General features: G+C 42.8%; 1 protein-coding gene across 1 annotated transcript; it reads right to left on the bottom strand.

The window, feature by feature from the left end:
• Nucleotides 1–233: 233 nt before the first annotated feature.
• Nucleotides 234–19,161, bottom strand: aass (aminoadipate-semialdehyde synthase). Its single transcript, XM_086073253.1, has 24 exons — nucleotides 18,927–19,161; nucleotides 17,884–18,107; nucleotides 16,917–17,093; nucleotides 16,170–16,254; nucleotides 15,954–16,021; nucleotides 15,047–15,193; nucleotides 14,897–14,975; nucleotides 13,900–14,027; nucleotides 12,605–12,753; nucleotides 12,411–12,533; nucleotides 10,742–10,853; nucleotides 10,594–10,653; nucleotides 9,894–9,961; nucleotides 7,501–7,622; nucleotides 6,567–6,696; nucleotides 4,736–4,846; nucleotides 4,552–4,660; nucleotides 4,336–4,476; nucleotides 3,466–3,633; nucleotides 3,106–3,201; nucleotides 2,901–3,016; nucleotides 2,746–2,834; nucleotides 1,847–2,023; nucleotides 234–1,661 (listed from the first exon to the last, which is right to left on the bottom strand). Exons 2-24 carry the CDS (start codon nucleotides 18,100–18,102, stop codon nucleotides 1,537–1,539), a joined length of 2,799 nt encoding a protein of 932 aa, XP_085929379.1. The 5' UTR covers nucleotides 18,103–18,107; nucleotides 18,927–19,161; the 3' UTR covers nucleotides 234–1,536.
• Between the last annotated feature and the right edge of the window lie 268 nt (nucleotides 19,162–19,429).

The raw sequence follows: 19,429 nt of genomic DNA, 5'->3' as shown, positions 1-19,429 counted from the left end.
GTTGAATTGGCACGAGGATTTTGTTTGTGTTTTCTCACCTTGGTCTTCTCGTTTTCACATCTTTCCATTTTCTCGCCTTTGCATGTTCTCCAGCGGCGCCGCTTTGCCACCTGCAAGATGGCGTCCACATGGACGTCAAATCCATCAGTCAAAACGTGTTTGTTCCAAAAGTGACCTCCAGGGAAAAAAAAAAGTCTCAAGTCGTATTTTTTCCAATACAAAGATAGTCATACTAAGAAAAGGTTTTTCTTTATTTAGAAATAAAAACATCAAATGAATGACGGACCATATGTTCTTAAAGTTATGATATTAACACAATAAAGGGCCAAACTGTGGCTTTTTAGTCTAAATTATTAGTTTGATGCTGATGAATCACTTATTCTTCACGAGGGTCGCGGGTGTGCTGGAGCCTATCCCACCTTGAACTGGTTACCAGCCAATCACAGAGAAGTTTAATTTATTTTCAAAAATGTTTTTTTTTTATTTTATTAGAAATGCACAAATTCAAAATACAATTGTGCTTTGTGTCATTTCACGTTTTTAGTTTTTGTCAGGAATCGGCTCAATACAAGCAGAAAACACAATTTCTAGAAGCTCAGACAAAAGATAGAAAATTCAAATGACAAATATTCAAATGAGTTTCCCCATGAAGGTTAAACGAGCCGTTGACCTTTCAACTCACCGGACCAACCGGCAAATGCACACATTTTATTAACAGCAAATTTCAAACATCGTGCGTGCAGGAAGACAAAAGCAAACAGAAGAAAAGTTTCAAAATAAAAGACGTTAATGAGCGCTAACGATCCAAACAATAAGAAGATAAAAGAGAAATCGGACATATCACATCACAAAACTTTCTCCAACGAAAGCTTTGGTCATTTTTGCATATTGCAGACGGCGCCGCTTTGTTTTGTTCACGCAAATGACATTTTGTTTCAAAACGTGGATATTTTGGAAAAACATTCTTTTCCAAAAATGAAGTCAAAAAGTCACTTTTGTCAAAGATGCCACGTAACATTCGTCACAATGAGCACGTTGATAAAAATAAGACCATCAACGTTTGCTCGAGACCACCTCGTTTGGGCAAAGTCCAAACTGGCACTTGGACTTGAACACAAAATGGCCGACTTCAACCAAAATGGCCGACTTCCTGTTTCCCTTCAGTCCACGTCATTTCACGTGAGATTCGTATTCCCAGAGTGAGTGAAAATTGGCCGCTTCCAAGCAAAATGGCCGACTTGTCCTTCAATTTCAAGCGCGGGTCCCTCAGACTTCTTGCTGAGACTCGCCCAGGCCATTTCCTGTCAATCATTCGGGGGGGTGGGGGGGGATGGGGGGGGCTTTTTTTCACAACTTTCTCGGGGGCGGGCAGGCCGCAGTGCTAGATGGCTGCCCCAAGTCAAAATGGCCGACTTCCGTCCTCCCTATCGCTGGATGGAGTTTGTTTGTTTTTGTGGTTTTTGCTCGCTGCCCCCCCCCCCCGATTGATCGACAGAAGGAGAGCAAACGCGCCCGAAGGAGAAGCGGATGACGTCATCATGAGGATTCGAGCAGGCTGCTGCTGACCGCCATGTTGAGGCCTTCGTCCTTGAGGCGCTGCAAGGCGGGCACGTACACCTCCTTGCTCATGGGCAGCACGATGCCCTTGGAAACAATCTCACCTAAAGAGAACACACACAATTAGAAATACAAAAAATGCTTCATTGATTGAATCAGTTATTTATTTTGTAAAAGGTGCAAATGTGTCAATTTAAGCAACTCAAATTGGAAAAAATTGGAATTGAATTTTGATGAATTGCATGAAATGATCAATTTGGCGCCACCTTGTGAGCGCGAAGGGACTCACCGTCGAGGAGCATGCGCGCGGCGATGGCGACCGGGTATCCGACGGTCTTGGCCATGGCGGAGAATCGTCCGTCCTCGCCGTACACCACCAGACTGACGCGTTTGCTCTCCAGCTCGCCCGTCGGGTGGCGAAGGCCGAAGTCGCTGCGCAGCACGATCATGTCGCGCTCGCCCGCGCCTGCACGCACGCACACGCACGCACGCACGCACGCACGCACACACACACAACTCAACTTGTGCTTTCATTTTCATGTCATCGGCACAAAAAAAATGCGGCAACAAAGACGTCCGTTGAGGACAACAACAACCCGAACGACAACCAAACTTGTTCTGAACCACATTTCAACTAAAAGTGAGTTTCAATTCAACAAAATCTTGGACAAATTATAATTAGGACTGAACTCGAAACGCAACGAAGACTAGACTGCAACCAAACTAGTTGGGAACGAGATCCAAATTTGAACTCAACTCGAACCAAACAAAAACTGAACTAAATCTGAACTACGATTGAACTCGGATATGACAAAACTACGATAGGACTGGGAACCAATTAAAACCAGGATTGGGCTCCATTTAACCAAAAGTGAACTAAACCTGGACTACAACCAAACTAGATTGATTTGAACTCGAACTGAACTCGAACCGAACTAAAAGTGAACTTCAATTTAACTAAATCCAATTAGAACTAAGATTGGGTTCCACTTAGCCAAAAGTGAACCAAACCTGGACGACACCCGAACTCTGACTAAACCAGGATGAAGTAAACTTGCTGTGAACGACAACTAAACTAAAGTAGAACAGAACGCGTGTTGGACCGGAAACAAAACGTGAACGAGAAGCCGATCAGAAGTCCGAATGAATCCGAACAGAACCCGGCCCGAAGTGCGGCGCTGTCGCTACCGTAGGAGAGTTTGGCTTCCAGATGTTTGCTGAGCGCTTCCAGGACGCTGTCGGCGCGAGGAACCGCGTCGTCGCTCAGCATGTCGAACCTGAACACATTGGACGCGGTTGGGAATTCGCATTCCGATGACGGCGACATCCCGACGATCGCTTACCATCGGAGGGCGTCCACGCTGCGGTCGTCGCGGTCCACGCGCTCGTACACGGCGGCCTCGAACGCGTCGCCAGAGGTGGAGGCGGGCAAAGCCATGGCGCGAGTCAGGAGAGTTCTCTGAGGATGCGGCGCCACACCGCGCGTCAATCGTCAAGTGCGTCGGCGGGGCGAGAGCCAAAGGTCGCCGAGGTCGCGCTCCTTCTTACCCACGTGACGGGAGAGGACGCGTCGTCCGGCGCGGGACGAGCGTCCCTGTCGATCAGACCCAGTTTGACGAAACCCCGCATGGCCCTGGAGAAACCCTGCAGCGCAAAAACAAACACGTCAAACGCTAACAAACGAGGACGCGACCGGGACAAACGAGTCCGAATTATGTCTGGACGAGGATCGATCGAGGACCGAGCTATAAATGAGCTCGTGATCAATAAGCGAGCATTGATTAAGGAATAAACAAAACTCCAACGACACGACAACTGAACTAAGACTGAATTAGAATCAAACTGCGCCAGAATTCAAACCGGTGCCAAACTAGGTCGCGGTCGAAACGCCGGCGTCGAAGCACTAACCTTGTACCGCAGCGTTCCTCGGAGCAGCGTGTGCGCGCTCTGGATGTCGTAGAGTTTTGCGTACTTGGTGCTGTCGCGGTTGGGATAACCTTCAAAGTTGAAGCCGGGAAAGAAATCCATGGGCGCCACGGCGTCCATCAGGCCGCCGCCTCCGGGAATATTGACCACCTGTCGGACAAATAACGACAACAACAACGACGACGACGACGTTGTTTGTCACTCCCTACCCAAAAGCCATGATCGCCGGTCTGCCATTTTGTAGTTTGAATAAGTCGTGAAGTAAGTAACATCGTATCGTGCCGGCAAAGAAGAAGCTCGCCGACATTTTCAAGAGACATTAATCGGCTGATTGAAGAAATAAAAATATCCGAAATAAAATGGCACATCTTGTCTGTTTGACAATACTTGGTCCTTTAGAACTTAACTTGACAACAAAGAGAAAACATTTTCACCATTTAAAAAACAAATGTTTTATGTTCCAATTTTTTTTTGGGTGAGAATGATTGAGAATGTTTACAAATTGGCTAATTTGCGAGAGACAAATCCAGGCATGGCCGATTCATCGGTTCAGTCCCAGTAAGAAGTTCCATGTTTGGGTCGTTACAGGCTTAGCTTGTTAGACGCTAACTCGCCAAATAGCGACGTAGCGCTGGTGACGAGAAATCGGGATTAGCCGGTTTTTACGAGGCCGATTATTAGCAGTCAAGGAGACGCATAACCGAGATCGGAAGCCGATATTCATTTTCAGTAAAAGACAACAATATCGTCAACATTAAAAAAAAAAAATCTTTCTTTTATTCTTAAACACAGCTTTATTTAAAAATTCTAACAACAATTGCAGGAAGCTTCCAGGCTTTGGCGCGTACTAACCTGGTTGTGACGGCGGAAGGTGGCGGGGCTGACGGAGGCCAAGAGAACGCCGGAAGGACTCCAGCTGAACTTGTAGCGCAGAGGATTGTCAGAACACTCGGGAGCCGGAAGTCCGCCGCAGTACGACACGTACGATTCCACCTGCGTCTCACGCACGGCACACGCGCCGTTGGAGTGTGTGTGCGTGCACGTGCGCGTGTGTGCGTGCGTACTCACGGTGCATCCGTCGGCTTTGGCCTGATCAATACACTCCATGGCCAGCATGTGATCAATGCCGGGATCCAATCCCATCTCGTTGACCAGAGTCACACCCGCCGCCTCCGCCCTGACGCACGCACACGGCTTGAAGTGTGTGCGTGCGTGTTGTTTGTGTGCGTGTGTGTGTGTGCGTGGATGTTACCTGGCGTGCAGGTCGCTCATCGCCGGGCTAAGGTAACTGGCGTTCACCATGTGGACTTTCTTGTCGATACAGTGTTTTGCCACCAGGGGGTGGAGGGCATTCGGCAGCAGGCTGCCAACAAACAAACAAACATGCTAGCTTACAACTCAAGTGGTTCATGCTATGTAGCAACACGCCAAGTCATTACATGTTAGGTAGCGACATGCTAAATAGTTTCAAGCCAAGCAAATTGATACTAAGTAATTCAATGTTGTAGCTACATGCTATGAAGTGACATAATTAGCTATATTCTAGCCAGTGACATGCTAGGTAGCTACATGCTAAGTAGTTTCAAGCCAAGCAGTGTGATACTAAGTCATTAAATGTTGTATTAAATGCTATGAAGTGACATAATAAATAGCTAGAGTCTAGTTGGTTACATGCTAGGTATCTAAATGCTAAGTAGCTTTATGTTTGGTAGTTACACGCTAAGTCATTACATGTTAGGTAGCGACATGCTAAATAGTTTCAAGCCAAGCAGTCTGATACTAAGTCATTAAATGTTGTGGCTACATGCTATGAAGTGACATAATTGGCTATATTCTCGCCAGTGAAATGCTAGGTAGCTACATGCTAAGTAGTTTCAAGCCAAGCAGTGTGATACTAAGTCATTAAATGTTGTATTAAATGCTATGAAGTGACATAATAAATAGCTAGAGTCTAGTTGGTTACATGCTAGGTATCTAAATGCTAAGTAGCTTTATGTATGGTAGTTAAATGCTAAGTCATTACATGTTAGGTAGCGACATGCTAAATAGTTTCAAGCCAAGCAGTCTGATACTAAGTCATTAAATGTTGTGGCTACATGCTATGAAGTGACATAATTAGCTATATTCTAGCCAGTGACATGCTAGGTAGCTACATGCTAAGTAGTTTCAAACCAAGCAGTGTGATACTAAGTCATTAAATGTTGTATTAAATGCTATGAAGTGGCATAATAAATAGCTAGAGTCTAGTTGGTTACATGCTAGGTATCTAAATGCTAAGTAGCTTTATGTTTGGTAGTTACACGCTAAGTCATTACATGTTAGGTAGCGACATGCTAAATAGTTTCAAGCCAAGCAGTCTGATACTAAGTCATTAAATGTTGTGGCTACATGCTATGAAGTGACATAATTAGCTATATTCTCGCCAGTGACATGCTAGGTAGCTACATGCTAAGTAGTTTCAAGCCAAGCAGTGTGATACTAAGTCATTAAATGTTGTATTAAATGCTATGAAGTGACATAATTAGCTATATTCTAGCCAGTGACATGCTAGGTAGCTACATGCTAAGTAGTTTCAAGCCAAGCAGTGTGATACTAAGTCATTAAATGTTGTGGCTACATGCTATGAAGTGACATAATTAGCTATATTCTCGCCAGTGACATGCTAGGTAGCTACATGCTAAGTAGTTTCAAGCCAAGCAGTCTGATACTAAGTCATTAAATGTTGTGGCTACATGCTATGAAGTGACATAATTGGCTATATTCTCGCCAGTGACATGCTAGGTAGCTACATGCTAAGTAGTTTCAAGCCAAGCAGTGTGATACTAAGTCATTAAATGTTGTATTAAATGCTATGAAGTGACATAATAAGTAGCTAGATTCTAGAGTCTAGAATCTAGACAGTTACATGCTAGGTAGCTAAATGCTAAATCAGTTTATGTTTGGAAGTTACATAGTATGTCATTACATGTTAGGTAGCTACATGCTAAATAGCTTCATGCCAAGCCGTCATATGTTAACAAAGTAAACGTTTGCTAGCTACATGCTAAGAAGTTAACGGAGCGCCGCTCGCAAGGTGTCGTCACCTGACGACGAGGTCGTGGTCTTGTATGAGCGAGACGAGACGCGCCTCCTGGCTGCTGACGTCCAGCATGACGGGGATGGTGTTGGGGTATTTGGCCGCCAGATCCTGCGCCTGCTTCATGCACACCGACGCTAAAGAAAAGAAAAGAAAATGAAGACAAATCCGAACAAACTTGTCATTGTGTTCATAGTTCAAGGTTTTTATTTCAGTTTATCGTTCACAGAGCGGACGGGAAATACAGAAGGCCCAAAGTATTGTTGCATGCTCTGGTTTTTGTGTGTAAAAGTAACATTTTTAGAATGACCGTAACATCTGCGCTATTTTGCGCTAGCCTGTCTATGACGTAACACATTGTACATTAGCATTGAGCTAGCAGACTTTTGTTAAGACAAAATGATACCATTTGATTGAACTTTTTGGTCTTTCAATATAAAATGTGTTGTGTAAGCCTCTTTTTTTAATTCATATTTAACAGTAAACCTCGACTGGAACTTACAGAAAGCTTGATGATAGTCTTCCATTTCCTGACAGCGAAAGTGAGGCTGTTAATGCAAAGTTAAAGTTATAGCAAAGAGAAAAATTGGCAATAAGTGTTCGATTTTTTGAAAAATGTATAGGTCGTTATCTTTGTCTTATGTTGTCATGTCTTAATGTGGCAACAACAACAAAAAGTGCAAATACGTCCGACTGTTTTAATACGTTTTTTTCTTAAATGTGTGAGGGGAAATACTAAAAAAATGTTATGTGGTCTCTCTACTCTATATTTGCATTTATTGAACCAGGTAAAAAGTGTTTGTCATTTCCAAACTGTCTCGCTGTATACAGCAGATTTTCCTGTAAAGCGGCCGTGTGAGTCAGAGCGTTTCGCGTTCCGCCGATATTTGCAAAAAGAGCGACTCAAGCGACGTGACAATGCGAGGGATTCGAACGCTCACCCACGGTGAGCTGCGTCTTGTCGCAGCGGGTCAAGTACTCCACCACGGGTCCGGAGACGTATCCGGACCCGAGCAACAGAACTCGCTTCATGCCGCCTCTCCGCAGGATCTGGGATTTCTCCCTGGTGGAGGTCACACCACACAAAGCCAATCAGAAAGAAGACTGCGCACGAGCCAGTCGTCCGAAAACAGTTGAACACGTTCACGCACAAAGTCGACGTCCAGCGACGATTCGTACGACAATTTATTCTCGCAATGATTCAAACATGGAGTCAGTCAGACTCTAAATTGAAATGGATTCGATATGCAAATCAACATACGATTGCTCTTTAAAATTGACTATCGATACATTTTCAGGGCGGATAGAGATGCCAGTCGGTTATTGGTCGTCAAGGCCGATAACTGATCATTGGAGGCGACATTGGTTTGTAGCAACAACAACAACAAAATATATTTGGTAAAAAAATTTGTACTAAACACACTAACTCTTTTTCTTGTTGAGTTTCAAACTTTCAGAAACACAACATAAAACAACAATGTTGATTGCAGCGACAAGTCGAAAATCAGATCATTAGTGGTTAAAAAAAAAGTTCATCTTGTCTTCAAATCTGTGCAGTCCTTTGGTTTTTCTTTTTGAAGACAAAAGAAGGATTTAGCTTGAGCTTGACTCGTTTCGGCGTCGACTGCCGCATTCCTCACAAGCTGTCAAACTGACAGTGGTGACGTTTCCTCTTCTCCGCTGATGATCCCGCGCAATTTATGCAGAAATTGCACTTTGTCTCCTTTGAACAGCAGTTGGCTACTTTACTTGTGACGAATAAAATATGAAGCCGACTCTTGCTTTTCTATGCAATATAACAACATAACATTTGATTTATACAAATTATAATATATCATTTAGTGTTATTCAATACAATTATAATATAGTAGTAGTAGTATAATAGTTTATAGAGCATGCCCCCCCCCCCCCACACACACACACGCACCACCCCCCCCTCTTGGACACAATGAAGCGTGCGCTGCTGGCTTTCGTCTGATTATTATTCCTAACAATAGGAGCAGCATATTAGAGGGGAGGCGTCCACCCCGCTGACCTTTGGTGTTAATATCCCTCCCAAAAGCCCCCCAGGAGTCATCAGACACACCCCCACCCGCTCTCATTAGACAGGCACTAATTGGAAACGACCAGCCGCAGCAGGTCGGTGCGCACGTCTGACCGCAGTCTCCTTGTCTTAATTAAGAATTCAAGGAAGGAGAAGAAGAAAGGCGTTTTCTTTTTCTCCTCTCACATATGTGAAGAAGGAATTAAGATTAAGATTAACATTAAGATTAACATTCGATGGCTTGTCTGGAGAGGAAGAAAAAAAAGTAGAAGCTCAATTAGGATGTCTTAAGACACGCTGGCCTAAATAAGAACAAAAAGATGGAAATAATCATCATCATCATCATCTCACACTGAGAAAGTAATCAGATTACACACACAAGACGCCTTTCATTAATTGCAACGTTTTTCTTTTTTCTTTCTATTATAAACAATTTGACATCACTTTAACCAAAATTATTCTAACTGAAAAACGTTTTGACGACTAAACACACAATTGATTACATTTTAAAGGATATTTTGACATAATGAAACATTAAAAAAATATTCATTTAATCCCTTTTAATACTTCTTGAACCCAGCAGGTCACCTGTTAGGTGCTGCGACAAAAAATACATTAATAATAATAAAATAAAATAAAAATAATCTGTTCTATACTTTACTGGCTCAGAAACTATTTTTAGTCATGGAAATATTACCGCTTTCTCTCTATGGATTGGAATACTGTACTTCATATGAAGAAGGTAGAATCAAACAAACTAAAAAAAAACTTTCACTATTCAACTCTTGAAAATAAATAAAGATGAATTCAAATGGGCCTGTTATAAAAGTAAAGGTTGTTTTGTTGACTTGCCCTCGTTTATATGTTTTTTTCAAGTCAGACAGCCAATAAGTCTTGTAAAGAATCTATTCTGCCTAGCGACAGACTCAGCTCCGCCTCCATACGATGAACCTTGACCTACGCATTGGAAGTTCCAAACCCCCCAAAAAAAGAGAGTGGAGGGTAAAAAAAATTAAATAAGAAGAAACTCCCGACATTTGATAGGCGGGAAAGCAGCAGAGTAGGTAGGATGCACGTTTTTGAGAAAACCCGACAAATGGACGTTTGGCTTCTACTTTGTTCTTGTAATCTTCAGACGCAGACACACGTGGTCCATTGACGTGCAAGCAACATTAACGTTACATTACAATCAGGCAAACGTACGCAAAAAGAGCTCTGGTGATAACTTGGGCTCACAGAAATAGTAATATCATAAATAGCGTGTGTGCGTGAGAGAGAGACGCGTCTTACCGTTGCTCTCGAAGCTTCTCGATATACTCGAACTTTGGCGTCAGGGCTCCATTGGAGATGATCACCGCCTACATTCAACAACAAAAGACATGACGTGACACTTTTTAGACCGCGCTTGGTGAATGATTGAACAAGGGCGAGAAACGGGACGCAATGACCAAGACGGACAACAAACAGCTGCTGGCTAACAGCAGCTAAAAAAAGATTCAGAATAAAAGACGTAAAAATTTTTTTTGTAAAACTTGTCAAATAGCAAGTAAAAAAAACAAATAGTAAATATATTTATTTACATCTATTTTTAAAAATACAAACGAAAACAAATGAAAATTGTTCTGTCAATTATTAAAAAAAAAAAATACAATTGTACTGACGTTTCATCACCCCAAAAAACAGCAGTAAAAATGGAAGAAAAATTCGTTTTTAATATTAATGTTTAAAAAGAATAGAGCTTGCAAGTAGGGTAGTTAAGTAGTATTTAAAAAGAAAAATGTAATTATTTTGTATTTTACTTTTTAAATACAAAACAAAAATCTTTTAAAAATATGAAGTATATAAAAAAAAAATCATACTTTCACAATTATTTTTCACTAATACAATTCATTATGTATTTAAAAACAAATGTGTTTTAGATAGCAATATATATATATATATATTTTTTTTTTAAAGTATAAAACCATACAAAGTAAATCAGATATCTTACGTCTCGGACTTGCGGGCTGAATTCTTCCTGGTCCAAAGGTCTGCTGGCATCTGAAGGCAGCTGAGGGAGAACACAACGCACCTTTTTATGACTCCTCCTCTCAAAACAAGCAACAAACACAACGCAGCAGCAAAAGCATTTTGCTCACCATCTCCCAGATGTACGGAAAGAGGCGGTCGCCAAAATACTCGGTGGCCTCGATGGGCAGCTGAGCCGGAAGGTTGTCGATGGAGCACATCAGGATGCCGTGACCTTCCACGCTGGCAAGCGCGAGAAAACGCCACAAATCACCAATTGGTCACTTCTTTTTTCTTTTGAACTCATTCACTGGCAGCCATTTTGACTGAAGAATCCCTTCGCTCCCAGCTGTTTGACTGGATTTGGACTGATTTTAGATTAGGATATTGTGTCCTAAAACACGGAACGTACCAAAAGAAAGATTAGAGTCTCTTCTTTCATCGGGAATAAAAGTATATTTCTATCCGTTTCTGTTTTGCGGCAATTAGCTTTAGAATATAGCCAGGTTTCATCATTATTCACAAATCTGTTTCGAACTGTGGGGAAAAGAGCTTTTTTTGCGACGTGGCTCTGGTTGATCTCTTATACTCTGCTGCCACCTGCTGGCCGTTTTTGTACCATTGCCTCAACCATTCTCTGTAGTTCAGAGCTACATCAAAGCCTTCTGTATGCTCGAGCATAAAAATAAAAAAACACACACACATAAAAAACTTATAAATACATCTTTGGGACACTTAAAACATTTAAAATAGAACGTATTTATACGTTTTTGGAAGCAAATGAGTTAAGATAGGTTGAACATACATATTTAATCAATTGAATAAAAAACAATTATTTCCCTAGCAGTTTCCCCCACGGAATTAATAACTGAAGAAAAAATGTCATTTAAATAATTTTTATCCCCCCCAAAAAAGAAAGAAATATATTTGACCGGATATTACGTCACACGTACGTTTGCAGTCAACAATGGCGGACGATAAAGTAAGGTACGTTTGGGGGGACGACGAAACAGAAGTCTTTTTGGAATTAAAGAAGCGAATATTAATGCAATTTTAGATGGAAAACAGCAAAGAAACGCTATCAAGAATTACAAAAGCAAACTCATACGACGTCATCGCACGGCGCAGTCGCTTCCTGGTCTTCTTCTTTTTCTTTTAAATGACCGGTGGATCGCGTCTCTATGGTGTATAGCGCCACCTACAGCGGCGGAGTCCGCTCTCAATAGTCACAAAAGAACAACGGATGGGCAGAAGTCGCATGTCCGTTTTGTGCATTTTCAGTCAATTCGCTTAAAAAATTGGAAACCTGACTAATGTTTTAACAAAAGACAAACTGTTTAGATAATTCTTATCCCCCCCTTAAAAAAATAATAATCAAAATGTCAAAATAAAAGTCTAAAGTATTTATTCATTTTATTAGATTTAGCCCTAATGTCAACAATTTTGGACTGTTGCAAATCATTCCAAGGCTAAACTGTTGAGCTCTCTCCGAAAAAGTTTTTTCCATTTTTCAAAAATGAAAAACATTTCAATTTACTGTATTGGTTGATCGATTCAAACGTGCCTGTTCAGCTCATTCCCGTTGACATTTTTTCAAACTAAAAGCCCAAAATGAAGAAATGTTTAATTTCCCCCTCAAATTGCCATTTTTTTTTACATAATTCAGATTTTTTTTTAAACACATTTATACGGTATGTCCTCATTTGTTAATTAAAGCATGTTTTATCTTTAGTTTTCAAGTAAACTCGAGCTTAAGTGCTTGAAGCCTGTTTTGTGTGCAAAACGGCCGCTTCCGAGTACCTGTCGTGGTCGATGTGCTGGTCGGCGTCGTACATGCAGAAGGGTTTGTCGATGGTGGTGCACACGTTCATGAACTGGATGGAGCCGCCCGTGTCGGCCGAGATGTCGCAGATGGCCAGCAACCTGCCGCAAGACGCGCTCGTCACATCTAACAGATTGGCTCAAAAAGCGGCGCGGCAGCTGGCGGCGTTTACTTGTGCGGCAGTTCCGGCATGCCCTCGCTGGTGGCGCCGCTGCTCTTGGTGGGTCTGAGCAGCTGCTGGGCGTCAAGACGGCGGAGGAGTCTCGGGGTCTGAGGGTCCCAGTAGATGCCGTTGATCAGGCAGTTGGTGTACGGCGCCACCTGTGGACACAAGCGTTACAACGGCTTCAGCTTCTCAACGCGACTTCGATGACACGGAAATGAAACGCTGTGGACGTGATGTCATCATGTCACAAGACAACAAACGACTGCCAGGAGCACGAGTGTGTGAGCGCACATCATGGAATTGTATGCGTGTGCGTAACCTTTTCCAGCATTAAAGTGACTAATAACTTGCGCAAAAAAACATGACTTTTTGAGAATTTTTTTTTTTTTTTAGTTATCAGAATGAACATTAACACATACCTGCAAACATTTCCAGTGAGTCTGATGAACCCCAAACTAAGTTCCAAAGGCTTTTTCTTTGCCCCGACATTTTTTTGTTTTTGCTATCTTTGCATTGTTTAATTTTGAACACAGCCACGTCACCAGTTATAAGGGGGTGTGCACATTTGTGCAAACACATGAATCGGGTTCTTTATTTTGGGAAAGATTTCATTATTTTTTCGATTGAAATTTAAAGGTTATGGGTTACGTCAGGAATGCCCAACCAGGAATGCGGACCGATCGCAAGTCGACCGCAGACAGAACAGACCACTTACAGGATGCACTAAAATGGCGGAGAAACAAGCCAAAAACATCATAATTTTCACCCAGAGTGGGAGGAAGATTATTGCCTTGCAAGCAGCACCGTCCTATACTCCCGATTAGGAGAAGCTATCTGCCTCCTCCCAATGTCCGCTCTCCCACTAAGGTAGGAAGTCATTTCCTTCTTTTTTTAAACTCAGCGATACACTTGTCTTGTATCTCCCCCCCCCCCCCCCTCCAGTTTGTTTCATATTATGGTTATTGTTCATATGCAGTTTGCCAAGTGCGAGATGAGAAGAGTGTGACCTGATGTCTGGTGGTTCGTAAAAACGGGAAAAAGTGTTGTGAGATTAGTTACAGCAGGTTGGAAAAGATGTGTGCGAGTTTGCGATGTTGGCGCTGAAGTGGTCGATCGTGGAAGCGCGGCGGCTTGGAAAGTAGATCTTGGGTCAAACAAAGTTGGGCACCCCAGTTATAGGTTACATGCATGAAGGAAAACGTTTTGAAATGATTTACCTTGTTCTCATTGATCATATCAATAAAACACGACATTTGAGCAGGGGTGTGTGCACTTGTGTGTGCGTGCGTGTATGTACTGACGCTGGTTCTGAAGTGTGAGGTGTAGAGTTCCGGGTGGTTCTCGTACTCCATGGGGTCGTAGATGCCGTCGCTCTTCCTCATCAGGTGATGGTGACGACTCAGCACGGTGGCGTAAACTTTAGTCATATCTAAACAACAACGTTAACTGTTAGCCGCATGCTAGCTGCTCGACAACATGCTAAGTGGCTAACTGCTAAAACCACTCATGTCAGAAATTCACAACACTGCTGTTTGCCATCTTCTAGCCAAAATTATTATCACAAGACTGTGCAAACATTTGTGTAGTTGTTTGTGTAATGCTAACATGGTAGCGGGCATGGCGCGTGTGAGGCGCCTTGCGTGGTGGGCTATTTTTGCTATCGGCTAATATCGGCTCATATTTGAAAATGCTCATCACCACATCAGCTAAACACAACACAACACAACACATGAGCTAATTGAGCACAGTTGGTATATATTTTCTTTAAAAAAAACATATGACATTAATGTCAATATTCTCAGACATATGTTTAACCAACTTTAACCTTTAGAGCATGCGTTAAATATAACTACCTGTTCGATGACAAAGTAACGTTAGCTTTATTGCTATAAATTATCCACATGCTAACTGGTAAAACACTGGTCATGCCTGTCAACGCCACCACTGTAAGCTACATGCTAACTGCTAAACACATTGCCCATGTACTTTAACAACAACACCATTAAACGCATGCTAATTGCTCAAATACTGCGGTCATGTCTGACAAGAACAATGTTAGCCACATGCTTAATGCTAAAACACTTTGGTAAAGTCTGACAACAATTCAGGTAACCAAATGCTAATTGCTAACACACTGGCTAAAATACGTTGGTCAACAATGCTGTTAGCAACATGCTAATCCCTAAAATTTTTGTTTACGTCTGATAACGACATTGGCAGCCATAGGCTACAGTTAGCCTGCTAGCTTCTGCCTACCCCACTGGTCAAGTGGAAATAAGAATAAATGTAGTTTCGCACCTCCAGTTTCGCACACATCCTTCAGCTCGTGAGGCTCTACGTACTCCACGGGAAGCTCGTTGATGATGTCTTGCGCTCCCTGCAGGAGATTAGGGTGATCATGTGACATTACAGCCTGAACAGGATCCGGAATATTTTTCCTGGACGTACCTTGGAGACATTGCCAGTTCCGGTGAAGCAGAAAGTGACGGGACCGATGGACTTGGGCATGAGGCCCATGGAGATTTCGTAGCCGCAATCCCGCACGGCCTGAATGGCTTGCGAGACGTTGCGGTAGTTGTGCGCCATGCCGATGTGCTGTCCAAGCAAGGGAGTTCACACAGCTAGCCGTTAGCATTTAGACGACACGTTAGAATTCAGTGCGTGCTTGCAACAGGGGTTGGCATTTGGCGTCGGTCTCCTTTTGCAGCATTATCAGGAGTGCTTGGATTTATATCAATGATGCTAATCTCACAGAACAGTTAGCCTTTAGCATCACAGCATGCGTTTGTGATAGCATACGGCTGCCATGAAGACCCACGGTGTGTTTGAGATAAGTGACCATGAGGATATTGCACTCAAGAACAATTATCCATTAGCATTTAACAGTTAGCATCATCCCAAATGTTGGCGGGCCGGGCAGGAGTTAGCATTTGACAACGGGCTCCTTTAGAAGTCACGGTGTGTTTGGAATGAGTAACAATAATGCTAATAATGATCATCTTGGAAAACAGCGAGTTGTTAGCATTTAGCAACATTGTTAGCATTTAGTGTTTGCGATGGGAGCAGCATCCGGCTGCCAAAGAAATGCTTTTGTGGTGTGTATGGTATGAGCGACCACGACGGTATTGCATTTGGAGAACAGTTGACCATTAGCATTTAGCGGTTAGCATTACTGCATGTTTGCAATGGGAGTTAGCAATAGCATCGGGCCGTCATACAAGCACGTTCGCGGTGCATTTCAGATGGGTTGCCACGACAATGTGTGGAGAACAGTTAGCATCACGTGTGCTTGCGATGGGAATTTAGCATCATGCTGTCATACAAACGCATAGCTAATGTGTTCAGGAAAAATTACCATGAAGGGGGTGTGGTGGCCCAGCGCCAGGAAGCGAAGACCCAAACCGTGTAAAATGTTGATCATGCCTAAGAAAGAACAAGAACAAAATATGTCCACAAAAACACGCAGGCAACACTGATGAAAATGCTAATCATTCTAACGCTGGCAACCCTCCCAAGCATCCAATCAGGTTGCTGTGATGTCACCCCGATAAAGGGGAGGGGGCATGCTTACCGGCAACGCCGGCCCACTGGCCGAATGCCACAATGCGATAGCCGTTAGCATCCACCATCTTCTCGTAGTCGATTAGACGAACCTCCTGAAAGCACAAGTAAGATCAGTTGTCATGGGAATTAAGAAAAAGGAGTCCTTTTTATAACTCTGTTGCCATGGAGACCCAAACTCTCCATAAACAAATTGTATTTTGTTTCTGCATTCATGTATGAATGTTCCTATGAATAGTTAGTGAATAAATGCAAGAATGAATTTGTGACGAATGGTAAAATGCATGCATGAAAGATTGTGATTATAAACGTGTGAGAAATGAATCCATGAATGTATGAGTAAATAGATGATTGAATTTGTGAAGAAATGCACAAATCAGTGTGAATTCATAGATGTATGCCTGAATGCAATCTGATGCATGCGTGAATGAATGAATGAATACAAACAAATACATGCATGCATATAAATAAATCCACGAGTGAGTGAACAAATGGATGGAGTGGTGAATGGATGCTTCAATGCCTGTATCTGTGAACAAATGAAAGAAAATGACTGGATGATGGATAAATGCATGAATGAATGAACCGTACAACTCACCACATCCTGTCTACATCTGGATACGTGAAATCCACATCAGATCCAGATTTGTCATCAGTATAAATGTAGCATGAACAACTTTGTGATTTTACACCTAAGAAATTTGAACACGGGCGCAAGAAGCCCGCCTCCTTTCCGTGATGTCACTTCCCACCTCACCTTCTTGAGCAGGTGGTCCAGCAGCCCCATGTTGGCCTCCTGCGCCTTGATGGTATGCGAGAAGAAGGCGTAGGTCTTCTTGGCGATCACCTTCTCTTCGGGCGGCCGCTTCACGCCCAGGATGAGCGACGCCTCCGAGATGTCCTCCTGGATGACGGCGCCCGCTTTGGCGTAGAACTGAAAGACAGGAAGCACGTGAGCGAGGACGGCGACGAAGCCACAGATGGCAGTCGGTCACATGCCGCGCTGCATTGAGACATTTGGATCTCAAATGATCTTTTCCCATTGAAATGAATGGAAATGACTATCAATCCGTTCAAGCTTACCCCAAAGACAAGAATGTTGAGGTTTTCTTAATATAATAGCGGCGGTCCGCTGTATATGCCTGTTATATTATCTGTGACCAGGAATTCCTTCTAAAACTGTGACTACCGATGCTAACCGTTAGCATGTCAATGGCATTTTCCATTAAACTGACGTACGTTGTTTTAAATACACAACGTGTTTGATGTTTAGTTTTCAAGTAGGGGTGCAACTAACAATTATTTAATAAAATAATAAATGGATCTGTTGATTATTTTGACAATTATTCAATACAAAACATTTTAAAATGTTCAGCTCTATTCAAAATAAGGTGTTATATCAAACAGTGAAAGAAAAAGCACAACTATTAAGTACGATTCATTTATGCATTTGGACCATAACGTCAGAAAATCGGGGAAAATGTTGATCATTGTTTTCCAAAGTAAAAGTTTGCAAATACTTTATTGTGATTCAACACAATAATAATCAGTCCGCTTTCATGGAGGACGAGAGAAATCGGAGATTATGTACTGTTGAGAATCTGAAATTCTGAAGATTTGAAAATTGTCTTAAAACACTTCATTGATTATCAAAATAATGACTGATTAATTTGACAATCGATTAGATGATAATCGCATTTTTGAGTCGACTCTCCCCAGCTGACCTTCTCATGGATGGCCCTTCGGTTGGACGGCTGCACGAGCACTTTGATGCCGTCCTGCGTGAGTTCGCGGACGTGACGAGGTGCGAGGGGCGCCCGCCTCTCCCACGGGTTGATGTCCTCCCGCCGGATGGCCATGACGGCCCGGTGGTGCTCGTAACGCCGCTGAGTCAAACGGCAGCTCGGACGCCTCCGGCCCTGGTGACTCAGGAGGCGAAACATGGCTTCTGCCCGGACAAGATGAAAAACAGCAGCGCTTTGTCTTAGCTTTTTCCTTTGCGTCCATGACGGCCTTCACCCACCTTCCAAAAATGCTAAATAGTTTAACTTTATTTCACATGACAAAGTACACACGAGTGAGGCTGCCATTAGAGGGAAAGGAAGCTAAATGTCGACAGCTCATTCAGCCCATATTTTAAAGCATGCGTCACGGAGCAACTAACTTGCGCCTTTGCTGCTGTTCGCGATCACTTCTCGTCGTGAGCTCACCGTTCAATGTTGCAATACTACTTTATTCCTCCACCCAACCAAAATACAAACTTTTAATTTAAATTAATTTGAATTAATTATTTCTGAATAATCAGCAGGACCAAACCATTTTGAAATATATATAGTATAGAAACATAGAAATAATACAAATAAGACTTCTTCTAATATTCTGACACTGGTTGCTGATGACTAATTGATTTTGGTGCTACGCCCTTGCATATATCATATAAATTTATAATAGCTTGATTTGATCCTGTTCCACCATCAAATGAATCCAAATGATGAGCATTTTTATGTTATTTTTCAAACTGTTGAGCTATGACGTCACACGTGCCACGTGCTTTCATGACTCAACTCTCCAAGACCACATTAATGTATCCCTCCCAAATACGAGTCGCGTCTGTGGCTGTGTGAGATTTAACCTAAGCCGGAAGTTGCGTCACAACCTGTTGCACTCACTGATTACGTCGCTAAGCACAGCTCGCGCCCGAAAAGAAATGACAGAGAAGTGTAATTAAAACAAGCAATACAGTAAGTGGGGCGTCGTGTTGATTTACCTTTCCTCGACGGCGTGGACGGACCCTCCGAGTCGCACCGGTGGGTTTCCGGAACTTCTTTCGGACAACAAAAAACTACACTAGGATAACTCAGTGCGCTAATTAACTTGCTCAGCAGATGGTCAGAAGCCCACCGGACCGCAAGTGGACCGGAACCAGGGAAGGGAGCTTGTGGAGGAAAACGCGGCGGAGGTCAGCAGAGTTTTGCGGTCGCAGAGTGTCACTCGGAGGTGAGGGGGCGGGGGAGGGTCGTAACAAGCACACCAACCCATCCTTTCCGGTTATGGTTTAAAAATAAGAATAAATAAAAATTTAAAATCATGTTTATTAAATCTGTGTTGACAGACTCTCGCTCACCATATTTGCGTAACTCTTACTACGAGCACCACAACTTAGTACTTAAATGTATGTGTACAGGCAGCTCATCGAAGTTGTGTTCGGTTTTTATTTTGAAGGGAGGGCAGGAACGAATCTTTTTCGGGTTTGGAATGCCGGAGGAAAAG

The sequence above is a fragment of the Leptonotus elevatus genome, chromosome 4 (assembly GCF_054856555.1).
Source record: "Leptonotus elevatus isolate MCC_2025b chromosome 4, RoL_Lele_1.0, whole genome shotgun sequence".
Classification (NCBI taxonomy): Eukaryota; Metazoa; Chordata; class Actinopteri; order Syngnathiformes; family Syngnathidae; genus Leptonotus; species Leptonotus elevatus.
Note: the sequence above shows the minus strand (reverse complement) of the source record. Positions and strands in the feature narration are given on the sequence as shown.